Source organism: Teleopsis dalmanni, chromosome 1, assembly GCF_002237135.1.
Source record: "Teleopsis dalmanni isolate 2A chromosome 1, ASM223713v2, whole genome shotgun sequence".
Classification (NCBI taxonomy): Eukaryota; Metazoa; Arthropoda; class Insecta; order Diptera; family Diopsidae; genus Teleopsis; species Teleopsis dalmanni.
Window position 1 is genome coordinate 153893279 of NC_051846.1, and position 27111 is coordinate 153920389.

Genomic DNA, 27111 nt, shown 5'->3' on the forward strand with positions numbered 1-27111 from the left:
GAATCAAATGTGGCATGAGGGAATCGAAAACGACATTAGTTAATTCATTTAATTTCATAATAATATTTAATTAATTATAACTTTATTATAATATTTTTATAATATTTTTATCGGTATAAAATGGATGCAATATTTAATTATTGAAATAATTACAATCACTTAAAAAATATTTTATTTTGAATATTAACTGAAGATAAAGTAATAAACATAAACAATAAAGTTAAAAAGAAATATTTTTTTAATTTTTATGACACCCAAGAAAAAACGTATGCAATGCAAAATACAAAAACAAAAACAAAAATCTTTAACTCCAACGTATTTCTTCCATGTGCCATTTCGTTAAAGCTTTTTCTGCTACTGGATGGGCGCACGTATGCATGCCATTTATTTGCATAAAAAATTTCCTACCGATTTTGCTCAGAATAGGCCTATTTCAACGGTTTTGCGCTGCCAGGAGTACAAAATCGTTTGTTAGTGATTTTTCACATTTCACTTTGCGTTCGTTAATGCGGGCGCTTGAATATTTCACTGCTGGTTGTTGTATTTGCTTGTGTTTGTTATTGGCTTTGTTATTGGTTTGTTTTTGTTTTGTGCATGAATGGAAGAGTTGCAGCAATTGGTTCAGCACATTTGCATGCAAATGACTGAATACGTATAAACGGGCAGAGCAACAACAACAACAAATGCATGAACTACGAAATGAAATTTAAATTTAACCGGCAATGGGAAATTTTTTTTTATTTAAAACTTTTTTCTTCTTTTGTTGGCGGGTATTTTAATTTATATATTTATAAACTTTATTTTTGTAAAACAAAAAAAAAAAAAGAAATAATGTTATTACTGAAAAAATAAAACTCTTTCTGTAGGTGTGAATTTATGGCATTTAAGTTTAAATTAATCAAATTTATTTGTTAAATTTGACACAAAGTTATAAATATTTTAATGATAATAGGTGGAGTTTAAGATTCTTCTTCTATATACTTTAAAAAAAAAATCATCGAACTCATTAATTTTTCCTTTTGGTTAATTTCGGAAATAATTAAAAATAAGATAATCATTTCAACTGTTATTAATATCCCCTATGACTATTCCAACATAGGCCTATGTAAATCTGGTACCACGGATGTCAGGTTCCACAGCTTAGGCTGTTATGATTAATTGTGGTTGGTCCTATAATGGGATTATCCTGGTGACTGTGGTTAAAACGCATAGTTACACGGGTAGAATGACTGTATTCATTACTTTAATTCGATAGGAGTAGCATTTTACATCCGGGTGCTTTGCCCAAAAAACTTTAGAGGTGTAAGATGGGTCTCGCGCTATCCCAAGCAGGAAATTATAAACAAAAATATTTCAATTTAATAGTTTCAATTTGGTACAGGAGGAATTTTTTGAAATTCCAATTACAGCGTTTATTAATGTTATTAATACGAGTGCTAAGAACCCTGTAGTGTTGAGCCTTAATTGCACTTGTTCACAGTAAAACACTATTGTTCACATCTCTGTGAGTATTTTTAAATATTCCTGAAGGTTATGCATATAAAACTTACGTCTGATAGGTCGTTCATCCCATTTGTGTTTTTACATGGCACAAAAGTATGGATGCTATCACAGAATGGAGCAGTACTTGGAGTTTTCGAAAGAAAAGTTCTTTGAAAGATCTTTGGTCCTCTGCGAGTTGGGGATAACTACCGCATCCGAATAAACCACGAGTTGTACCAGCTAGAGCACAAGTTTATCACAACATTGATATAATTAGCAAATTAACTTCCGGGAATCTCACTGGCTTATTCATATCGTGAGAATGCATGTAGACGCTTCAGCAAAAAATGGTATTTGAAACGATAGTTAGAGAAAGAAAGCATAGAGGTCAGTGGCGTAACTACAGGGAAGCAACTGGAAGCAACGCTTTCGGGCCCCTGAATTTAGGGGGCCCCACTATTAATTTTTGTATTCATTGTATTTATTTTTAATAAATTCTCAAAAGTGGGACGAACCGTTTTTTGTTGGATTAACTTCATATTGCATTTTATAAAAGATACGTAAATTTTAAATTTAAAGTACATAATATGTATGTACTTCAAATAAAATATTAAACCTATTTATAAAATAAAAAAGTTTTTCTAAGAAAAATATGTGTCTTAATCGAGAGACTTATATGGAAGCTATATCTAGATTTAAACCTATTTGAAAATAATTTTGTACGTTGTCTTTTGCAAATATCAGTACTGTATACACCAAATTTCATTTGAATACCTTTATTAAAAACGGAGAAACCTCATATCCGATTGTTAAGTTTATATCACAGATACAAGAAATAGACGTCCAATTTCAATCAAACCAAATGGCTCCCGAAAAGTATGTGTGTAAAGTTTCGTTCGAAGAGTTCAAAAGCTGAGAGAGTAGTTTGAACTGAAAAAGTATATATATATTGTACTGATATATACTTAATGATATTTCCGACGTTTCCTTTATTGCGTTACGAAAATCTTGACAAACCTTATATATCCTTTTCACATTTTTTCGTGTAAAGAGTATAAAAAGAGGGGCGTCTTAGTATGTTGGTAGGGGCCCCTTAGTTAGAATTTGCTTACAGGCCTAAAAAATGTAGTTACGCCACTGATAGAGGTAGAGGTAGATCGTGTTTCCAAAGCAGAAATCAAGTTGTGGGAGCACTAACCGCGCTTGATTTAGAGAAGACTGGAAGAGGTGCAGGTGCAGCAGAGACATCTGGAGAGGTGTGCTACGTCAAAACAAAACCTAATATCTAAAGATAGGATATATAAATGTACACTGAGAGAAAAATCATGTATTAGCTTTTATAACATGTGTAGTAAAATTAACATTTGTTCAGAACGATATAATAATCATAGAATAACATGTGGAATTAATAATAAAATACCTACATACAAACTATATATTTTACTTATATTTTCTAGTGTATGTAATTTTTATGAAAAATGAAGTTCTAAAAGTTTTAATAAAATTTGAATATTAATAAAGAGGTTTTTTTGGAACAGTAGTGAAATACAATAAAAAAAATTCATTTTTATATTATTTTCAGTAATTAAATTTTTGGCTGACCATATAGGTGTTTCAAGTATTGCCAAATACCCATCATCAGTGGGCTTGTAAATAAATCTTGTATTTACTTATTCATAAATAATTTTTTGAAACTGCAATTACCAGGAATCGAACTGGTGTACTGCCAAATTTGAAGCTCAGAGTCAGTGCTTCTTAAAAAACTGACCCAAAGCCATACTTAACTTTTATGTTCGCACATTTTTCTGGACTTTAGTTAATTTGCTGTGGAAGTTTAGTAACAAATTCACTTGCTGTGTTTATATTGGAACGAAATCATAAACCAGCTGTAGAATAATTGAATTCATTAATCATATATTTATTTTTATTTGTTAATTTTCAACACCATTCTGTTATTCATTAATGAATATGTATTATTTCTTATTCACCACGAATTTTATGTAAAATGTTTATTGCATAAGTTGTCATTATTTATTAATTAAGCTAACAACCTTAATTGCTCTTAATTTATTTAAAATTGTTCTCAACAAATCGTCATAATTTCAAACACAGATTTATTCATTACCCCAACGTTGGTGTTGTTTTTGTTTTCGGTGAACTCATTACTGTATGTTTGTCAAGTGTGTGTGCAAGAATTCTTGTTGGCAGGTTTAGTTGGGATTTGCTTGCGCACGCTTTTTTGCATGTTAAGCACAAGAAAAAAAAAATAAAAACAAGCAGCGGCAACAACAAAAACAGCATGAAAAAGCTTTCCAACTGGAATCATTGCTGCTGCTGTTGCGGCTGCTTGCTACTGCTGCTAATGTCATTTGTATGAAAGTATGCGTGTATATATTTTGCATTTGGTGGATGATGATAAGTTGTTCTGAATTTGTATATCCTGTTTGCGCTTTTCTGTTGCTGCTCACAAAAAACATAATACAAACATACATATGTACGTATGTATATGTATGTACAATACATGCATATTTCCCACAATTTTATAAATTAGTAAAGAAAAAACGTTTGCATGAATTTCATTCCAAGTGACATTACAGCCTGCCTGTCTGCCTGTTGGCTTGTTTCGTTTGAAGCTGCGTTCCTGTTCGAAATTGATAATCATTTGCATAAATATTATTTCACGTGTGTCTGTTTCGGCTGCTCTCTGGCTGCCTGCTGATTTATACAAAATAATATTGTTAATTTCCATATTCATTATTCCCTTCAACTATTAAGGACACAATAAACACGTTCCTAGTACATGTGTAAAATATGGGACAATGAAAAAAGTTGCTCTTTAGGAGTTCGAAATACACACACACAAATTAATTTGCATAATAAGTAATCATCATTAACAGTTCATTCCATACAAAACAAAAATAAAAATAAATAATGTTTTTAATAAAAAACAATAAAAAAAGCTCAAAATATGTTATAAAAACAAATAATAAATAATAAATAAATGAAAAGAATATATTATGTGCTGGTAATTTATATTCATGCGAGTGAGAACACTCATTCCCATTTTGAATTTACATTCCTCATTTATTCAATGATTTTTACTAGTTCAGAGTGTTAATGCATCCAAACAAAATTCGTGCACCCAACGGGAAATTATTGCAGAAGATATTTTAGGTAATCGTTTAGAATTCACATTTGAAATAAAATAAAACATGTACTTTAAATACAGTTAATATTTCAATAGAAATGGAATTTACATGTGTTTTATAGTTATCAAAGGTTTATAAAACGTTTAGGAATAGGGTACATTACAATATAATGCATTTGTAAAGTCCAAACTAATTATATACGGACTATAAACTAATTAAAAATTCGATTATTTCCTAAGACCACTGATGATGAGTACTTGGTAATACTCGAAATAGCGTTGTATGGTCAGCCAAATTTCAATAAAATTAAATAAATTTTTGCGTTTGTTCTTACTTTGTTTCTTTGATATTCGAAAACCCTCTTAATATGTTTTAACTAAATACACCTAAAAAGCATTTTAAGAAATGTTTATGATTAAAACCTGTAAGAGTACAATGAACATATATTACTTTTGATACATTCAATGTTCGCAAATGTTGTATGATTAATTAAGTTATGACTGGTGCAAGACTGCCTTGATAAGTTAAGTCTGCTTAGCGAATCAAATCAGGTGTCGATTCTTTGGGTACCGGGACATACTGGCGTACGCTGAAACGAATACGCGGACAAACTAGCCAGGAAGAGAATCCTTTTTGTGGATTATGACATAGTATGCTAATTTCTCTCATAAAAATAAATAAAGGAGAACCAAAATAAAAAGAATTACTGGGATAATGTACTAGGATTAACATCGGAACTGTGTATACATATGGCTGCAAACTATAGATTCTGTGCAGAGAACAGCCACACATGTGCTGTTGGAATGCCTTGCGCTAATGCACATACGGAATAGGCTCCTGGGAATGTATATTATTACGAAGGAGGCAATAAAGTTCTATAAAATAGGTTCTATACTACTTTTTATTGACGCAACAGGACGTAACGACCTACTCTAAATCCAGAAGGGAGCACGATAGACCCGACGATCTAGTAATAATATGTAATTAAGTTATACTTAAACTTATAATTAATGAATATATATGTATATGTATCTATAACAAATTAAACACATTCACTTCATTAATTCCATAGCTGGAAAGCATCGAAATTTACAATGTGAGTCTTGAACCCACTAAAATCACCTCTTAAAAATGAGTTTAGAAGATCTCAGCCCACAGATGTCAAAATTTCCGATTGACATCATATTTCAGTAAGTAGAGGGTGAAATATAACAAACTTTGTATTAAAATTTTCAAATTTATTTTAGCTAGGATTAAGAACATTTTATACGTAATTATGGGTAATGATAGGTGTTTACAAAAGTTTACGCTTCCTTAAGAGTATACTCTATGGAGCGCTTTACTATATCCACCATAGTATAATGAAATTTTGTGGAGGAAATGATCCATCTCATTGAAGTAAAGAGTAAAGGATTGGGGAAGTCTATAGAAAAGAACTTGGATAAGCTCAGTGAGAAGTTTCTCGGTCTCGAGAATATTAGAAGGAAGATTGTGTCGATAAGACAGACATTCTTACAACCAATATTAAGTTTCTATTGTGTATAGCAAAATTTGAAGTACCATCTAATAGTCATAAAGGCTACTACATTTCAACGTTCTCATTTGTTGCAAGTTAGACGAAGAATACTCTTTGCTAAGTCTGATATATTTGTGTTATATTTAAAAAGATATACATTTATATGAAGCTGTAAAGTTAAATGGTTTGCTTTTTGAATACTAATAAGAGTTATAACTTAAATTATGATTAAAATAATCAGACTAACCAGACCTCAATAATTGCAATTAAAGCATTCCATTTAGCTCAAATAACGTATTGAGTCAAATTAGCTACTAACTATCCACAGCTGTAATAACAGTTGTGATTTTAAAACAATATCGTTTTATGCGTGATCTTAATAATGCCCCCGCATCTAATCTTTGTGAGACCCGCGACATGTTTCTAATGTACCACAATTATGAACATTGTTTTCTTGTTATATTTTTGTAAATACATTATTTAATTTTTAATTTATCCCAAAAACATAAATTAAAATGTTTTAAATTAATTATTACACCCCACGTTAATTTACTTAATTGACAAAGACTTTAGTGTATATATATTTCTTTGAATAACTGGTTCAAAAACCTTGTATCCAGTCCCATAAGTTAATTCATTTAAATTATTATATTTTTCGTATGGCAACAACTAATATTAAATTGTGAGAGTTGATGATAAAATAATCTATATATAGCTACCTTTGCGTAGAATCTAGAAACTATTTGTGGAAATTAATAAGTTCAATTAGTTTTGCATTAAAATAAATCAACATAAAATATTTATTTGTTTTTTAGTAAATATTAAATTATTGTCTGATATTTGATGGTTTTAGAAGGCCATTTAAATGATTTTCCACAATGGAGAGGGGCAAAAAATTTAATTAGTAAATAGTAGTTCCGGCATCACGATTACTGCTTTATCTCTTTGCAGAGTATTGAGTCTTTTAAACTTAAATCTTTTTGGGATATCCAAGGCAATCTTATTTTTTGTGAAGTTGTCCTATGTAATTTTGCTGTCTTCAGTTCTGCGCAAGTATTATCTGGATCAGTCTGTCAGTCTGAGACTAATATGAAGTTTTAACGTTTTTGATTTCATCGCAATATATTAGGAGGAATCTTTTTGGTGTCAGATATCTTCTATACGGTTTAAGCAGACTGTCGTTTTCATTTTTTTAGGGATCTATCTCTAATAGGTACATAAGTGAAATACCACGTGAGATTGCCTATAAACGCAAAAACTTTTTGAATGAATATAAAAATATATTAACGAGATATATTTTTCATATAACTTACGAGAAACCTCCGGTGTATGCATAAGTTTAAGTTATTGAGATTCTGGACAAAAATTTGTATACTAGCGGTCTTAGTCCAATTCCCTATCGCAACGTTCTTAAAAAAAATTCGTAGTTCTTTTAACTCACTTTTGGTATTGACTATATCAAATATTTGCTTAATTATTCTTGACTCATACGGTGATAACTCCCACAGTTCTCAATATTATGATTTCATAAAGTGGTTAAAAGGGTGAGAAATTTTTAACAGGGTATAGTCCGGGAATATATAAACTTTTCAACAAATTCCTCAAACTTGTTTAAAAGCAATAAAAGCGTTGAGTGGATTAGAACTGTAAATCAAATTAAAAATAAATTGAATTAAATAAATTAAATTCTTCTTCACTTACACAACAATTCAATACAAAGTTAAAGTTGTCTGAAAGTTATGGTTGCGATACAGGAAGTAACCTCTCATTTAAGCATTGGACCGCTAGAATCAATTTTTATTGACGACGGATAATTTGATTTTTGAGTGCGGTAAGCACTAAAACCGCAATCGCTGGCAGTGCAAATGCAATGCATTGAAAATTTATTTTTCTCACCAGTTTTAGTAACCAATTTTTAGGAGGTGGATCACGTTGACGGGGTCTATTAGGAGTATTTATTATAATAGGAAACGGACGCTCCACATTTATATATTCATTCAAATTGATTCTGTGATTTCTCCTCCCTGCTAATTGTTCTGCTCTCATTGCTCTCTCATAAGCTCCGTAAAAATTATCATATCCCTCTCCATAGTAAGAAATATCATTTAGATGGCCTTCTAATTGCTACAAAAAAATATTTTTAGTTGTCAGAATTTATCTTTATTATCTATTTACTTGATTCAGCCTAAGATTTTCTAAAGGTATCATTTGTCCAATTGGTTCTTCAGTGTTCCTTATCTCACCTCCCTCGTCCACAATATCGGGCCTGTTAATGTAGATCATAATATTGTTTTCACCCATTGGATCAGAAAGTTCCTGTGTTAAATTATTCTTATTTAGTGAATTTTTCAAAATATGTAGACTTACTGAATCGTTCTCCATCTATGAATAAAACTTTTGGATCAGAAGTCAGATATAGCTGCTTGCGAGTATATTTGAATTAATTATTAATGCGGCGGATAATTTTGTAATTGATTGGACCGAATAGTTTTGTTGTTAAATATATATAAAATATATATTTAAGAATAAAGAGATATATTCACTCGTTCATGAGTTTCAAAAAAAAAAATATAAAATTTTATGTTCAGCAAATGTCTATTAATAGTTTGTATTATATAATCAAAGGTTACTTTGATTTATTATTTGTTTTTATACCGTAAGAGTGATGTTAAATAGATAGTCATGGTCACATCAAATGTAAAATTTTTATTAAGTGAGAAAGAGTGAAACTTTGATTAAAATTTGGACACGGAGACGGAGACATAATATCAAAATTTTTAAAAGAATTTCAGAAGTAAAAATGTGTTTTTGGGTGGATATATCAGTATATTATATTTAACACTTAGGCCTACGTTATGCAGAGAGTCCAAATGAAAATAGTTGTCAATGCAAATTATAAAATTGAGAGTGAGAGAAAAAATAAAATATCGGTTCAAAGCAGTCAAAGTAGTGTTATTCAATAATAAAGTCAAAATTTGTGTCAATATTTTAGGAAGAAATTATTACAATTTCTGTGACACTTTGCATAACACGTACATTCTTCATAACCCAAAAAAGACAAATTTAACGAGCCCATGACTTTCTGCATAACATGGCCCTTAGATACAAACAAATAGCATTAAAATAGTAATAAAAGTACGAAATTGACACGAACAGTTAAATATAAAAAATAAATCCAAGAGCACTGATGATAAATACTCGTCAATACTTGAAACACCTGTATGGTTAGCCAAAAATTTAATTAATTAATATGAAAAATTTTTTGTTATTGTAGTTTACTATTTTTCGAAACCCCTGTAATAATACATTACTGTAATTTAAACTTGAGGTTATCGGTTATTGTTTTGGTCATTTTATGACATAATATATCACATTACAGACTTGATACATTACGTTACTGACTTGATACATTACATTACATTACCGACTTCATACACTATATATCTGACTTCATATATTATATCAGGGTTGCCCAAAGCACGACTCACGGACCTCATGTCCGCGTCATGAGGCCTCTTTTTTTGTTATATTTTTGTAACTTCATTATTTTCTTTTTATGGTATCGCAAATAAATAAATTAAAATGTTTTAAATTAATTATTGCACTTCACGTTAATTTACCTAATTGACAAAGACTAGTATATATCAATTTTTTTGAAAAACTGGTTAAAAAAACTCGTATTACAATAAAAATATTATATATTTCATATGGCAACAACTGATATTAATAGTGTTGATAGTCGTACAATTGTAAAATATAAATTATTGAAAAATTAATAAAATTAAATTTAATATTTCCGCCGTATTTTTTTTTTCTCCAGTAAAATTATGAATGTATGTCTTCATTTCTGTGGCCTTTCTTCCAACCTATTTAGTGATTTGAAAATACCCACGATTTTATCTGGTCTTGGCAGCATTGCATTATATTACTGACGTGATGACAACATTAATATAATATTAATAGACTAATATAACGCATATTAAGGCCGTGTGTGAGTTCGAGTAAATTAATGGTAAATTGAGGGAAATAGTAAATTATGTCGGTATGTCAGTGAATGTTGGTGTTTACCAGAATTTCGTGTAGGGTAAATTAGATAAAAATTAAGTAAATAAGGTGTTACCATTGTGAAAATTTTATAAGATGTTTAATAAATAATAAATAATAAATTTGAAAACTTTTAACCAAAAATAATAGATAAGTGCAATAAATAAATAAATAAATATTATATTTACATAAGTGTGGTGCAAAAAATCCCTAGGAAATTTTAATTTACTTCACCTCAATTTACTCGAACTCGCACACGGCCTAAATGTAATTGGTTATTTTCATTACCATGTAGTGATATGACTCACTACATTAATGAAAAAATGATGATAACATTTCCCGTTGGGGTAACATTTGATTTTATTCATTCTACATGCAAAATAAAACATGGCAGAGGAGCACAATTTAATAATGAAAAAAACTTTTTCTCAGCTTTCTTACTGCCCAGTGCTTCGCTCCTGGTTCTTCGCGATGTGTTTTTCTGGAAAAAGTTAAATGAAATTGGTTCGTAGCTTGTAAGTTCCGACCGACTATGATTTTCACAAAAATTATGCCTGGGCTAAACGTATTTAACATACGGTTCAGTTCGGTTAAATAAATTTCGTTCCTGACTGAGATAAAATATCACTGAATTTGATTTAGAAGTGTAGGCAAATTGTGTACCATAAGTGCATAATAAGTACACAGCTTCACACAGTGTGTTGTTCACAATAAACATTATTAACAGCAAGCACCACATTTGTTTGTGTAGTTATTTTGTTACTGTTTTTATAGTAGACACTGTAGTTAGTGCAAATACAGTGTATGTAAATAAAGTTAAACAAAAGCAGTAGCCAGAATAACAATAACAATAATATTCAATACTGACTACAAAATTCTGACAGCCACGTTGTTCTGTTGTTGTACAACTCACAAAAGTAGCAACAACAGCACAAAGAGCAACACAACTGAGAAGAAGAAGAAAACAATACAAGTATTGTTTTTTGTTTGTGTGTAGCGTATTGCTTTTGTTGTTGTTTATTTTAATAAGCAACGGCGAACGACAGTCGGTCACTTTTTCGGTGATTCATCATTCATTCCACCTTAAAACTTCATGAGCTTAAAAACTTGCTCAGTCAAATTTATTTTGCATGGCATTTGCTGCCGCAATTTAATATTTCGTGTGCTTGTGTGAAAGCTCAAAAAGCTCAAAAGTGATGCCCTTCATTGTTGTTGCAATATGAACAGTGGCCTGCCTGCGCGCAGTGTGCTTTTTGTTTATACAACAAATTGTATTGTGGTGAGCAATTCAAATTCAAAAAAACCCATAAAATCAACAACAAAACTCACAATTCAGAACTCAAAACAACAATAAATACTAATATTCTTTTCTTGTATTTGTGTTTGAGTTTGTTTTTGTTTTGGTTTTTGGTTTTTGTTTAGCATTTTCATAACATTTTTTATGTGGGGAATTATCTTGCAACGAGTTTTCTGCGTTCCTATTAGAATTCTTAAATGTCAAAATCAACAACAACAAAGCAAATTTAAATTATGGCAGGCAGTAAATTAAAATAAATAAAATAAATAATAAAATATTGTATACATATTAGTAGACAATTGTTATTGGTATTCTCATTGTTATGTTTTATATATTCTATTTGCTTAGCTTTTATAAGAGGTTTGCTTGCTATAGGTTTTGCAGTAGCGGTTTTATTTAGATAGAGCCCTGAAAAATACATACATATGAAAAGTGTTTTTTCTTAAAAAAATTTATTCACAGATAAATATCAAAATAAATCTATTATACAATTGATTTAGCTCTTTGGAACATGGAATTCCGGACAAAGTACCTTACCGCTTCTCGCATTAGTCCACTGTCTGCTAAAGTCTAAATATGGGAAAGTCTATAGTTTATATAACAAAAGTGTGAAAAACAAAATAAACAGCCTATTTACATTGACGGGCTAAGCATGTGTGAAACTTGGTTCTAGAAAATTATATTTTATTAATTATAGTTATAATGGTTACAGTTATAATGATTCGTACTTCGAATATCACAATTCTTGTAGATAGTCAGGCTGCACTAGAAAACAATTGAATCTAAATTGGTTAAATCCAAGATTGTATTAAAATATCGCGCTTCACTGATGAGAGAGCATCAAATATCACAAGATCTCTCTTTGCTGGGTTCCTGAACATATCAATATTGAAGGGAATGAATTAACAGACGAGATGGCAAAAAGAGGTTTTGAACTGCATACAAGAGAGACACACCTCTTAATACAAACACCGATATGTGAACTGTTTAGAATAATAGAGGATATCACCAATACGGTGACTAACAATTTATGGACTAACCGCGAAGACAGTGAAATCGCTAGAAGCTCATAATCTAGTTTAAACAAAAATTAAACGAAAAGCCTTTAAGTTTTTAGCAGTTCATGTACTTACTGAAGTACTAACGGGGCACTGTGGCATTGTACTTATGCTTCAACGGTGGCGACTTACAATAAGTGGGCTATGATTTTTCACTGGCTTGGAAGAGATAGCGAAAGCAAACTTATCGGAGTTCTTCAATTTCATCTGGAAAACTAAATGGTGTAACAAGAATAACAAAGGTTAGCAACACGTCTCTCCCTTATCAATTTTTGAGGACATCACAGTGGGCAATGTATGCCTCCGAGTGGAAGTGTAGACAACTGTCAGCACGCGCCTTCTGAATCTAACCTAAAGTTCCAGCCATTAAATAGATAGACTAACATAATGATGTAGGTAATATTATTTGATTAATTACAAATTGTTTTTAGAATTGATAATTATAATTGTAACTTGCTCTGTCATCCTCGGAGACAATTAGCTTATCTTCATCCTTCACATGGTCACATATTGTGTTAGTTTATCAGTTAGATTGTAGTTAGAGTTCAATGATAAAATAGTCTATATATAGCTATCTTTGCGTAGAATATAGAAACTATTTGTGGAAATTAATAAGTTCAATTAGTTTTGCATTAAAATAAATCAACATGAAATATTTATTTGAGTTTTTAGTAAATATTAAATTATTGTCTGATATTTGAAGGTTTTAGAAGGCCATTTAAATGAATTTCCACAATGGAGAGGGGCAAAAAATTTAATTAGTAAATAGTAGTTCCGGCATAACGGTTACTGCTTTATCTCTTTGCAGGGTATTGAGCTTTTTAAACTTAAATCTTTTTGGGATATCCAAGGCAATCTCATTGTTTGTGAAGTTGTCCTATGTAATTTTGCTGTCCTCAGTTCTGCGCAAGTATTATCTGGATCTGTTAGTCTGAGACTAATATAAAGTTTTAACGTTTTTGATTTCATCGCAATATATTAGGAGGAATCTTTTTGGTGTCAGATATCTTCTATACGGTTTAAGCAGGCTGTCACGTGAAATACCACGTGAGATTGCCTATAAACGCAAAAACTTTTTGAATGAATATAAAAATATATTAACGAGATATATTTTTCATATAACTTACGAGAAACCTCCGGTGTATGCATAAGTTTAAGTTATTGAGATTCTGGACAAAAATTTGTATACTAGCGGTCTTTGTCAAATTCCCTATCGCAACGTTCTTGAAAAAAATTCGTAGTTCTTTTAACTCACTTTTGATATTGACTATATCAAATATTTGCTTAATTATTCTTGACTTATTGCGGTGATAACTCCCACAGTTCTCAATATTATGATTTCATAAAATGGTTAAAAGGGTGAGAAATTTTTAACAAGGTAAGTCCGGGAATATATAAACTTTTCAAGAAATTCGTCAAACTTGTTAAAAGCAATAAAAGCGTTGAAAGTATGGGAACTGTAAACCAAAATAAAAATAAATTGAATTAAATAAATTAAATTCTTCTTCACTTACACAACAATTCAATAAAAAGTTAAAGTTGTCTGAAAGTTATGGTTGCGATACAGGAAGTAACCTCTCATTTAAGCATTGGACCGCTAGAATCAATTTTTATTGACGACGGATAATTTGATTTTTGAGTGCGGTAAGCACTAAAACCGCAATCGCTGGCAGTGCAAAAGCAATGCATTGAAAATTTATTTTTCTCACCAGTTTTAGTAACCAATTTTTAGGAGGTGGATCACGTTGACGGGGTCTATTAGGAGTATTTATTATAACAGGAAACGGACGCTCCACATTTATATATTCATTCAAATTGATTCTGTGATTTCTTCTCCCTGCTAATTGTTCTGCTCTCATTGCTCTCTCATAAGCTCCGTAAAAATTATCATATCCCTCTCCATAGTAAGAAATATCATTTAGATGGCCTTCTAATTGCTACAAAAAATTATTTTTAGTTGTCTGAATTTATTTTTGTTATCTATTTACTTGATTCAGCCTAAGATTTTCTAAAGGTATCATTTGTCCAATTGGTTCTTCAGTGTTCCTTATCTCACCTCCCTCGTCCACAATATCGGGCCTGTTAATGTAGATCATAATATTGTTTTCACCCATTGGATCAGAAAGTTCCTGTGTTAAATTATTTTTATTTAGTGAATTTTTCAAAATCTAAGTCTAAATCTAAGTAAGTCTACATGACTTACTGAATCGTGCTCCATCTTTGAATAAAACTTTTGGATTAGAAGTCAGATATAGCTGCTTGCGAGTATATTTGAATTAATTATTAATGCAAAATGCAAAATGCGGCGGATAATTTTGTAATTGATTGGACCGAATAGTTTTGTTGTTAAATATATATAAAATATATATTTAAGAATAAAGAAATATATTCACTCGTTCATGAGTTTCCAAAAAAAAAAAAATGTAAAATTATATATAAAGCAAATGTCTATAAATAGTTTGTATTATATAATCACAGGTTACTTTGATTTATTATTTGTTTTTATCCGTAAGAGTGATGTTAAACAGATAGTCATGGTCACATCAAATGTAAAATTATTATTAAGTGAGAAAAAGTGAAACTTTGATTAAAATTTGGACACTTAGACGGAGACATAATATCAAAATTTTTAGAAGAATTTCGAAAGTAAAAATGTGTTTTTGGGTGGATATAATATCAGTATATTATATTTAACACTTAGGCCCATGTTATGCAGGGAGTCATGGGCTCGTCAAAATGAAAATAGTTGTTGTTTCCATGCAAATTGTAAAATTGAGAGTGAGAGAAAAAACAATATGACGGTTCAAAGCAGTCAAAATAATGTTATTCAATAATGAAGTCAAAATTTTTGTCAACATTTTAGGAAGAAATTATTACAATTTCTGTGACACTTTGTGACACCAAAAAAGACAAATTTAACGAGTCCATGACTTTCTGCATAACATGGCCCTTAGATACAAACAAATAGCATTAAAATAGTAATAAAAGTACAAAACTGACAATTGTGATATGACTGCCTGTACATCACTCTTTTTATGCAAGACCCTAAAGTTGCCGTGACTATTCAACATATGACTATCCTTATAACATGGTCCTTATATTATTGTGAATGAGGGTTACATAAATGATACCTTAGAGCTTCAGTAAACTGATTACATATATCATACATCAGCACGAAAAGATAAATTGGTGGATTTATGTCAGAAGGACATCTGTTTGAAGATCTCTTTGTGAGCAGTAATCTCTCAGATCTTTGATAGGTGTTATGCTAGTTATTTCTAGCGAATATATAACTAATAATTTATAAATAATAATAAATAAATAATAATAAATAAATATAATAATAAATAAATAAATAAAAATTGATTGTTATACGAATTCCTAGTTGTCGCGTGTGAAGACAAAGTTGGGTTCTTGTTTTTACTAAAATTAAATTTAAAGAACGGCAGCGAAATGTGCAATTTTCTCATTGGATGTATGTTGATTTCAACATTTACTATATATCGTACACTGTAGATGGCGCAGTAACACATAAAAATTTGGTGGAAAACATTGCTAAGACTCTTAATATCAAAGATTATAATATTTTTAATACAAAACGTTTTTCTCGCAGTGTACGAAGAACTTATTTGGTAGGCAATTAAGTGAAATAAAACTAAATATTTTTTTTTATTAAATGTTTTGTAATTATGAATGTGTTAAAGTAAAGAAAATAAAAGGGATTTCAAAAACGTAGGTTAGGCGAAAAGTTTTGCGTGCGAACTCTTTCGCGTGTTCGATGTCTCACAGTAATTTTATAAATAAAGTTGTTTTAACCGTTTTTAATAATAATTTTATCGGTCGACTTCAAGTATTTGTGGAAATGTTAAAATCAAAAATCAATTTGTAAATAAATTTTCTATTAAAAAAAAATAGTGCTGTAAGAAATCTGTTAACGGGTTTTACCTTAAGGAAACTAATGTATTGAAGTATTCTTGCCGAAGTAAATATAAAAAGAAACATAAGAATCAATTGAATTTTGGTTTGGAATATGTCGGGACCATGACTATCTTCATAATATAACTCTTTATAGTGTAACTAAGTTTCATTAGTCAAGGTTAACAGTGTTTCAGCTAATCGCATTTGAAAAATCTCTTATCAAAATATAAGCAACTTTCTGTACGTCAGCTTTTCAAATTAATGATCTTAAATTAAAGACATTATCGCTCAAAACATTTCTATGGGTCTGTTGGAAAGGTCTGAAGAAAATTAACAAAGGGACTCTAACTTGAAGTATTCACAGTAAAGTTCCGTAATAGAAACGATTTGACACACAAGTGGGACTATTCTTAGTTCGTGCAAATCGGGCATACCACTATTCTGAGGATATAGTGACGATGCGATAGGCATTTTTAAATCTTCACTCCGTACAAAAATAAAAAATGGGTCTGATAATGAATGATATAAGCAACTCTTGATGAAACGTATGTCGACCATTATAACCAGGTGATCAAAGAATAATCCACACGGCAAAATAAAAAGGCATAATGAGTCTAGCCAAGACAAAGAGGAAGACTATTTTGTCACCCATGCGAATTATATAGGTATACTATTGTTTTGGGATGACAAGTGCGTATTGTTGATTAATTATATAGAGAAGTGTTACACAATAAGATCAAAACTGGAACATACTTTCAAACATCGTTCCCCATTAGATATAATTGATCATTAGAGCAATATTTTTATACTACGCATATTTCAAAAATGATCAATAATGCAGGGAGACCATAAATGCAGGGAGAGAGATACAAAATGATTGGCGATATGGCTAGCATTGGTGTTACCCTTGCATATCATGTAAGTGAAGTACTTAGGAACTGAGGGATATAAAATGATTGACACTATTGCTACAATTTCCGCTCACCTTCCACACCATATGTGGGTAACTTAGACTGTAATATATACAGACAATTAGACGAGTATACTTTGAAAAAGGCGAAAGACGCGTGGTTTAATTTCACCTTGCAGAGAACCATCGAAGCGGATTACTTAAATCCTATGCGTTATATACGCAGACCATTAAAAAGGGTTCTGACTAAAACGGCCCAGAGGGAATCAAAATTATTGAAGAAATTGCTAACTTAGTATGGGACCAAATAAGCGAAGTATATAGGTCTCTTTTTGATAAATACAGATAACTAGATAATAATATATGTAAGCATGTAAAAGACAGGTGACATCACTTAAGTACCTAAAAAGTTAACAGGATTGTAGTCAAACTTTTGAATATTTGACTAAAAATATAACAAATCGGTTGTGTTGTCGAATGTTCAAAAGTATTGCAGACCGCTATTTGGTGTCTTAACCAGGTATTATTTAGTTGCAACATGTGAATATGGGCTTTATATGAATCCGATTAAAAAACTCTATATTTTCTTTGTTTCTATCCGGCTCTCGTAAAAACTTAATTTAAGTTTTTATTATTCACTGGAGAAACCTATTTTGATGTAGAAGTGAATAATCTTTCAAAATTCGATATGTGTACCGTCATTAGTTGTCATTACGGACTCTAATCTGGTATTGTTATTAATCTCTCAGGTCTATGCGTCGTCCTCTCTGGTTAACTAGCTTTACCTAATTACTTAACTAGCAGAAGGGAGACAAAATAATGAACTTATGGTTTGAGTGTAGATCCATTGTAATAATATATCTTTATGGTGACAATTAATTTTTTCTTTTTTGAATTAAAAAAAATTTGTTTAATTTTCTGTTTAATTCAATACAGTAATTTATTGTTTTTAAATTTTATTTATATATAATATATATATATATATATAATAATTTGATTTTATTTCACATTTTCATGTATTGATTTTGTGTTAATATTGTATAATATAATGCTAATATGTATTCTTTTAATTATATATTTTTATCGTTCCATTTGATTTTCCTTCATCATTCTAAATAAATCTTCAGAAATATGTCCTATAATTAGTTAATAATTTTTTTAATTATAATTAAAAATTAATACAAATATGTTTTAATTGTAGAATTAATGAAAAATAATGAAATAAATATATGACGACTTATCAAGTTTATTATATTATTATTGTTTTATATACTAATCTTTACAAGAAACACTACAGTATGCCTAATTTTTTTTCTTTTGGTTATGAAATTTTTTTTTATTGTTACTTTTATAATAACAAAATTATTTTTTAATTTTTGTTTGCCAAATATTTTTAATAATTTCATTTATTAATTATTTTTTTTAATTTTTCTGAATATTTAAGTTTTGGTTATTATAATTTGCTAATAAAAAAATATTTAAAATATATTAAATACGAAATGATAATTTAAAAAATAAAACTTGTATTAATATTAAAACGTTTCTGTATATAATAAATCAATACTGTATTTTTTTTTATTTTTTTGTTCTTAGCTAAAAACAAATTCACTTCTGGGCGGATTTTAACACAAAATAATATTGTTAAATTAATTTTTTCAGCTATTTGTTTTGTTTATTTTTAATACTCTCATTTAACAATAAAATATAAAATTGATTTATTTAATATTTTTTAATTATCATATATAAAATTCAATTTAAATACGTTTGATATGGTCTGTTTTTATAGATTCGTGTCGATTTTTTGACTTTACTTAAGTGTTAAAAATGGTTTAAAATAATTTAAAATAAAAATTGAATTATTTTAAATTCTACTATATCGTTTCTGATGTTATATACTTTATATAAGTATATAATTTTATATATAAATTGAAATATGTACTTGACATACGTATGTATACTAAGGTATGTAAAATAAACATATTGTGAGTTAATATATACATTATTTATAATTACATATCTATATTTATATATAAATATTTATATGTATATAGTGTGTTTATATAATAAAAGAGATTATTTATATCACGCTGGCTTAAGTTTGTAAATTCATTATAATTTTTTTTCTGTTTATTTTTATCATTTTAATTATTTAAAATTTATTATTTAATTTTTTTTGTTTTGTTAAAATTTTCAATTTTGCTTTAATTTTTTTTTAATTTTGGAAGTACAAAAAGTGTTTAATTTTTCAACAATTTTATGTTGCGATTTAGTTCAGAAATGGAAGGATGTATATTATTTTATTATTATTTTGAAATGTGTGATATATTATAATTTTTATCATTTATTTTTTTTAATTAATGTGTTTTTTTTATTAATTTTTTTTTATTAATTTTTTTTTATTTTTTTCCCAATATTTTAAATATTCTGTACAAAATTACTTCAATGTTTTGATTTTCTTTATAATCTTATACTGAGTTTCTATATATATCTATGATTTGTTTAAATTTTAATTACGTATATTCGAATTAAATTTGTAATGTAAAATTGTTTAATATTTACAATTTATTATCTTAATAGTCCATAAACAATACATATTAAGATAAATTTGTTTCATCCCAATATTACATATGATATAAATATATAAAATGCGAAAAAAAATAAAACTAAGTAATAAATAAAATAAATAAAATATAATAAAATAAAGTAACCATAAAGTAATTAAAAAAAAAATGATAAAATTATATAAATATAATTAAAAAAAAAAATCAAATGGAATGCATTAGTAATGAATTAAGGAAAATAAAATAAAATGAAATAAAATAAACTAAACTAAAACAAAATAAAATAAATTAAAATAAAAGACAATGAAATAAAATACAAGGAAATGAAATAAAATAAAATAGTATAAAATAAAATGAAATAAAATAACATAAAATAAAATGAAATAATATAAAATACAATGAAAAAAAAAAACAATATAATGTAATAAAATAAAATAATTTGAAATAAAATAAGATAAAATACAATAAAATAAAATAGAACATAGCAAACTAAAATAGAATAAAATGAAATAAAGTGAAATAGAATTAAATAAAATAAAATTTAGTTAAAAATACAATATAATAATATAAAATAATATAAAATAAAATACAATACAATAAAATAGAACACAGCAAAATAAAATAGAATAGAATAAAATAAAATAAAATAGAATAAAATAAAATAAAATAAAATAAAATAAAATAGAATAGAATAGAATAGAATAAAATAAAATAAAATAAAATATTGCTTAGTCTGATTAAATGATAACTAATAATCCAATCAAGGCGTAAAGAGGGTTTTCAAAGATACCCCGAGTTAATAGAGAGTAAAAGTGCTCAAGTGCACTGACTCAAGTAGCTTCAACATAATAATAAAATAAAATATAGTCAAAAAAATTAATCAAATAAAATAAAATAAGTTAAAAAAAATAAAAATAAATTAAAATAAATTAAAAGTAAAATTCGATAAAATAAAATAGAGTTTAAATAATATAAAAAAATAATATTTCTATATTAATTTTAATACCAAAATTACAAAGTAAATCCTTTAATTGTTATGAATAAATAAATTATTTTATTTTATTTTTAGGTTTTAATAGAAATTTTGTGTTTAATGGATATATGTTTTCAATATAGTTCATATTTTAAGAATTTTACAGCTAGCACCTTGTATTTTTCATTAATATTTTGTTCCATAATATATATGTAATATGTTATTAAATTTTTTTTTTTTGAAACATTTTTATTTCATTGTTTTTTTTTTTGCTTTTAAAATTAACAATATTTTTATATATAACTGATATCATTTATTTATTTTTTAAAACAATTTGGAGCAGAAATTGAACAATAAATAAAATGATTACTTATCAAAAAATTATTTATTCTTAAATACTCTTTTAATTATAAGGAAGCCAGATAGATTTAAAATTAAAAGAAATTAGTAAACAAAATTTTTTATAGAAATTAATTTAAAAATGTTGTACTTGGTTTATTCAAAATTGTTCATTACTATATAATGATCAACGGTGAGGAACCAGTATTTTTAAATTCATTAATAAAACTTTTAATTGATGTATTTTAAAATTTATAAGTCAATTTGTTTTGAATAGAGAGAACAACCTACTAATTTATTAGTAGATATTGCGGTCTTCGAAAAGGATAAGCATCGTATAGGTTCAGAAACAACAGTTGTTTAGTATAAAATTTTGATGTTTTTAAAGAAATTTTTTTTCAATAAAAGAAAGGACTGTGTTGTTATAAAGACCCTAACTGTGAATTATGTGTACATATTGGCTTGTGCAGTGTTTAAAAATAGTTTCTCGGTTTTAATAGGTAAAGAATTTCTTTGAGTATATTTAATGATAGATATTGAACAAAACTTTATTGAAACAAAATTAACGATAGTGGAATAATATATTATTATTAAATTAATAACATAAATATTAATAAATAATATATGTAATATTATTCCAATTTTGATTTCAAAAATTTTTCCTTGGGTCCAGCCTGTCTCGCTCACTGGCTACACTTATAAATAGTATTAGTTAAATTTTGGTTTAACATCGCCTATAGAGAACGTACATATAAGATTGGAGAATAGTCATTTTTCTATATATATATATATATTACCTTTATATATATATAAAATAGTAATATAAAATAACATATACATAACATATTGAAGAAAAATTAAATTAAAATGCTGTACATACAAAGAAGTATTCTCAGAATAATATATTTAAATTCATATTAATTTAAAACTGCTTTATTTATAATTTTTTATATAAATATCGTTATATTCTTATTAGGTTTGCAAATTTATTCAATTAAAATAAAAGTGAGAAATAAAGAAAAAATGCAATTTTGAATTTTGTTTAAAATTTATTGTTTCACGTTTTATTCAAATGTTTGCTTACGTATTGTTATTACTATTTTCTTAATTTTATAACTAAAAAGTATTTAAATTTTGAAATAAATTATATATAATAATTTATTTCATTTATTTTTATAGGCTAAAACCTAAATAACACGTTTTTATGTATGCTAAGCTAAGAAAAAAATTATTTAATATACAAATCATTACTTGTATTTATATATATATATGTATGTATATATATGTATGTAATAATATACTACAACTATAATAAATTACTTAATTTTAAAAGTTGTATTTATTATTGATTTTATTTTTATATATGCGAGGATTTAGTTCCCCTGCTGTAATTTATATATGCATAATTCGTTAACACATATTTTGTATTTATATATTATATATACTATTCATATATATATTGATTTATATATGTATATATAATTAACAAAACATTTTTATTTAAAATGCAAATTATATATTTTTACTTGTAATTATTGTATTTATTGATTTATTTTTATTTTTACATTAAAAAAAATCTAGAAACTATTAAATTGAATTTAATTAAAAATTATTTTTTTATTTAAAACTAAGTTTTAACTAAAGCGAATGAAGAAATGCATCGTAAATTCTTATATATAAAAAATTTTTTAATTAGAAAATAAACATTAAAATATTTTTAAAATTGCTTAATAAGTAACAAATAAATTTTTTAATAATAGAATAATTAAAAATTCAACACAACTCCTTAAACTATTTTTTAAAAACATTTTATGGTTTTAATTCAACTGCACTTTTGTTGTGATTTTTTATATACAAAACAGAAAAATTAAAAAATGAATTTAGAATTTCTTAAGCTAACATTTAATTTGTTTCAATTTATTTAATATTTCAAATGTCTAAATTATTATAATTTACTTTTATATATACTAATTAGGAAAACAGTGGATTTATTAAAATTATGAGAAATTATTTGCAATTTTTAATAAAAAAATTAATGTTTTTTAATTCTTAATACGATATGCTGTGTATTTGTTATATTCTAAAAAATTTTATTCCATTTTAATTTTAAAGTTTTTATAACTAATTAATTCTTAAGAAAAATTATACTACATATGCTAATAATTATTTAATAAAAATTTTTTGCTGAATTTTAAAAATATGTAAGGGCAAGAAATATTTTTTTGGAATTTTCAATTATTTATAATTTATATTGTTTAATAATGTATCAATTTTTTATTTATTTAATTAATTATTTTAATAATAATGTAAATTTACAATTTACTTTCTTCAAAATTTTGCAATACTTTTTTGAAATAAAAATAGATAAAATTTTATTTAACTACCTTCTTTATATGATTTCATTCTTTTTAATGTCTTCCTTTATATTTTTTATATTTAATATCTATTATTTTTAATTTAAACTCTTAAGATTTTTTGGTTTCTGGTTTATGTTTATTTTAAATGTTAGAAAAATGTTATTTTAATATTTTTTTCAATACTTTTGAGATCAAAAGGAAGTTAAACAATAATTTTTATAAGAAAAAATTCATATTTACAAGTTATACATATAGAGCAATAATATTTACAAAACATAAATAATACATAAAATAAAGCAAAAGATAAAAAATTACGTTTACAGTCTTTACAATAACATAAAAAAATTAATACTCAATGTTTTTACTTAGTTTATTTACATTTTATGCAGTGTACAATATTTGAAATCAACCCAATCACAATTAAAAAAAACTTGAACGTTTTTTGTAGTGTGCACAGCACTGCCACATGTCGCAATAGCCGGACATCCTCCCCATTCGCTCACATAGTACTCATTTCAGCTTTAGTAGTTCCACGTTGGTTGCGGCGTGTCTTCATCGTTGCTCATGCGGCTCATACGCAACATGCGTAGTTTGTCTTCACTCACCATTTTCAACTGCTCCTCACTTAGATTGCCCTTACTCACAGCTGTCGCCGCTGTGCCCTCGGTGTCGCTTTCACAGTCTTCTTTCTCCTGTTTAATTCGCACTTCAGGTTCCATAAAGCGTTGATCGATTTCTAAGTGATCATGATCGACTTCGCTTCCGCCGGCCGTGTCGTCTTCATGTGCCGCACTAAGCTTTTCAGCTTCATTACTTTGATGCACACGCTCACTTGTTGCTTCGTCACCGTGTTTAAATTCATTTGATTGAGATTGCATGACACAGACTCCATTGATAATACGGTCACCTTCACTAGCAGTAGCAGCAGCAGCGCCTGGTGTAGTTACTGCACCAGCTGGATTTACCCATTGCGGTGCTGCTGGTTTGCGTCTGGAACTACGCACATTGGCGCCCAAATACCCACCAGCTAGAGAAGAGCGTGGCGTTTCTTTGTAGTCACTACACTTATCATCACCATCACCACCATCGAGAGATTCATTATCACTCAAGTGATTCTCATCCATATCGTCTTCATAATCATCGGTACGTTCGCGTTTTAAGGCGCTCATTGTCAAGTCAAGTCCACTCATTTGTTCTTTGAAAGCTTGATTAAGTGCTTGCAAATCAGGTTCACCACCTGCACCAGCCGCAGCGCCAGGCATGCCAGCTAAGCTACGTCCCAGTAAAGCAGCTGCTGCAAAATAAGGTGGGTATGGTATTGGTGGTCCACTAATACCCATGCGTTCTTTGTGAATTTCAAGCAGTCGTTGTTGTAGTAGTATGCGAAACTGGACGGGATCGAATGGTGTGGAATTAGTGTTCTCACGGCTTGGTATTGGATTCTCGGCACCAGGTTGTCCATGTGGTACTTGCTGCTTAAGACGCATGCGATGATTGTGGAACCAATTGGTGATAGTACGTGTAGCAAGTCCTAATTCGTTGGCTAAGAATTCAATCGTACCCACATTTGGATAGGGATCTAAAGCAAATGCAATACGTAATGCTTCCTTCTGTTCTTCGGAGAAAAGTACGCGTTGTTTTTTATTTGGTGGTGCGCCGCTTACAGAAGAACCAACAGAGCCAGGTCCTGGGCTACTAGTATAGAAGTCATTTGTATCATTACTGGAAGTATCTGAGCTATTGTCTTGCTGATTTGGGCCTGTAGAACGACGGCGTTTGCTTGCTTCGCGTCGTTCGTTTTTTAGAAGTTGTAAGCGCTCTACATTATTAGCATCGGATAGCCACAATTGCATTCTAATGAAGGGTTCGCGTCCTTTAATGGATAGCATATGCCAAGGTTTTGGTTTGCTAAGCAACTCTGAAACTGAACCCTGTGATAGACCAAGTACAGCTTCACCAAAAATTTTCTGTCCTATATTATTGGCAAGTAACGCTTCCTTGATTTTTGTAGTGATTACTTGTGTATCCAAATCTTGTGTAAGTGCTGCCATTTCGTAAACGGTCGGTGACATATGTTGGTGCATATTGCGCATTGCATTGGCCTGATGTGGTGAATGTATAGGCATCATCATTGGTTTTTTATCAGCAGCAGATACGGAGCCTGCATTGGCGGCTGGCAGGCTGATTGCATGTTGTGGTGGTAGACCGGGCGAAGTAAGCAACATGCTTTGGTGATGTTGTGCAGCTTGTGCGGCGGCTTGTGCTGCTTGCACTGCTGCAGCCGCTTGTTGTTGACTTTGTTGCTGTTGTTGTTGTTGCATAGCGGCTGACATCGCAGCAGCCGCTTGCATTTGTTGCATGATATGTTGTGCCTGAGCTGGTTCCTGTAATTTTAGTTCATTCATCATTTTTTGCATTGGCAGGGAAGCTTGCATTTTGTTAGCTAAACCCTGTGGTATTTGTGGGCTGCCACTGTAGCTACCCGTGCGCATCAGTTTCTCGGGTGCAATTTTATATTGGCTAGCGACTAATTTATGTACGGCATTCTCATCTTCCAGAAACATTTTCATTCGTATGAAAGGTTCGCGTCCCTTTTGCGTGAGCATGTGCCATGGTTTTGGACGTGCTAGCAAATCAGAAACTGAACCTTGTGATAAGCCAAGTACGGATTCACCGAAGAGGCGTTGTGAGATGGAATATTGAGATAGTGCTTCCTTAACGCGGCGTACAATATCTTCAGTGTTCAGATTGTTGAACATATCAAATTGCTGTTGCGTGATTGGTGGTAATACGGCTTTGGTGGGTCGTTGTGGTTGTGTGTGATGCGGTGTAACGGGAGGTTGTGTGATAAGTGAATTGGTGATGGAAGCCATACGTTGTAGAGGACTAGCTGCAGCTGAGAAGTCATCGTTTGGTGTCATAGCGGGCGGTAAGATGGAGTTACTCAAAGGGCTGGGCGCAGCAGAATTTACATTTTGTGCAGAAGCATTGCTCGATGGTGGTGGTGCGGGAGTAAGGCTACCACCTTCTGGTTTACGTGAATGTAGCGAGAAACCAGTAGAAAGTCGTTCAGCGTCAGCAGCTGACAGTTCTTTGGTATTTGCGCTGCTCGAATTGGCATTATTGCTGGCTGATTGTGAGTCCATGGAATTGGAGTGATCCATTGAAACACGTTGACCATTCATTTTAAGCTCTTTGCCGTCCTTGGTGAGTGTTAAGTCTTGTACGCCATTCAATACTTGTTGTTGCAATGCCATTAAACTGGAAAAATTTGGAAAGTTTGGCATATTACCAGCTGCCGTTTGTTGTTGTTGCTGTAATTTGGCCATCTCACGTTCAAAAGCTAGACGTATATTTTCATCGGCAGCCATTGCAGCGGCGGCGGGGAATGCATTACCGGTCATATTAGCTGGCGGCATACCGCTAGCAGCGCTGAAAAATGGCGAAAGCAAGAAACTATGATTAGGTTTAGTATAACTGTTCAATATAGAAAAGATTATTTAAATA

General features: G+C 29.2%; 3 protein-coding genes across 5 annotated transcripts in view; all 3 read right to left on the bottom strand.

Annotated features, from left to right (window-relative positions):
• Positions 1-6960: 6960 nt before the first annotated feature.
• Positions 6961-14875, bottom strand: LOC119669424. Of its 2 annotated transcripts, XM_038079313.1 has the most exons (6): positions 14818-14875; positions 8515-8582; positions 8323-8463; positions 7849-8271; positions 7461-7791; positions 6962-7390 (listed from the first exon to the last, which is right to left on the bottom strand). In XM_038079313.1, the coding sequence occupies exons 2-4, from the start codon at positions 8527-8529 to the stop codon at positions 7945-7947; spliced, it is 483 nt and encodes a 160-aa protein (XP_037935241.1). In that variant the 5' UTR covers positions 8530-8582; positions 14818-14875; the 3' UTR covers positions 6962-7390; positions 7461-7791; positions 7849-7944. The 2 variants fall into 2 exon arrangements, with proteins under 2 accessions (XP_037935242.1, XP_037935241.1); XM_038079314.1 differs by lacking the exon at positions 14818-14875 and having other exon boundaries at positions 6961-7405; positions 8515-8650.
• LOC119669426 lies at positions 13172-14884 on the bottom strand. 2 transcript variants are annotated; one of them, XM_038079315.1, is made up of 5 exons: positions 14750-14884; positions 14535-14675; positions 14061-14483; positions 13674-14003; positions 13172-13603 (listed from the first exon to the last, which is right to left on the bottom strand). In XM_038079315.1, the coding sequence occupies exons 1-3, from the start codon at positions 14762-14764 to the stop codon at positions 14157-14159; spliced, it is 483 nt and encodes a 160-aa protein (XP_037935243.1). In that variant the 5' UTR covers positions 14765-14884; the 3' UTR covers positions 13172-13603; positions 13674-14003; positions 14061-14156. The 2 variants fall into 2 exon arrangements, with proteins under 2 accessions (XP_037935243.1, XP_037935244.1); XM_038079316.1 differs by having other exon boundaries at positions 13172-13618.
• A 9083-nt stretch (positions 14885-23967) lies between these two features.
• Positions 23968-27111, bottom strand: part of LOC119666476 (homeobox protein cut) — an 83636-nt gene continuing 80492 nt past the window's right edge. Inside the window, exon 7 of the mRNA XM_038075754.1 lies at positions 23968-27060. Coding sequence (XP_037931682.1) covers positions 24126-27060 — 2935 coding nt within the window. The 3' untranslated portion in view covers positions 23968-24125. The remainder of the gene's footprint in view (positions 27061-27111) is intronic.

What these genes read in the sequence shown, in the direction of transcription:
- LOC119669426 (XM_038079315.1), bottom strand. An exon ending in AAAATCTTAGGCTGAATCAA is followed by an intron (nt 14,484 to 14,534) that starts GTAAATAGATAA and finishes AATTTTTTGTAG; the next exon opens with CAATTAGAAGGCCATCTAAA.
- LOC119669424 (XM_038079314.1), bottom strand. An exon ending in AAAATCTTAGGCTGAATCAA is followed by an intron (nt 8,272 to 8,322) that starts GTAAATAGATAA and finishes ATTTTTTTGTAG; the next exon opens with CAATTAGAAGGCCATCTAAA.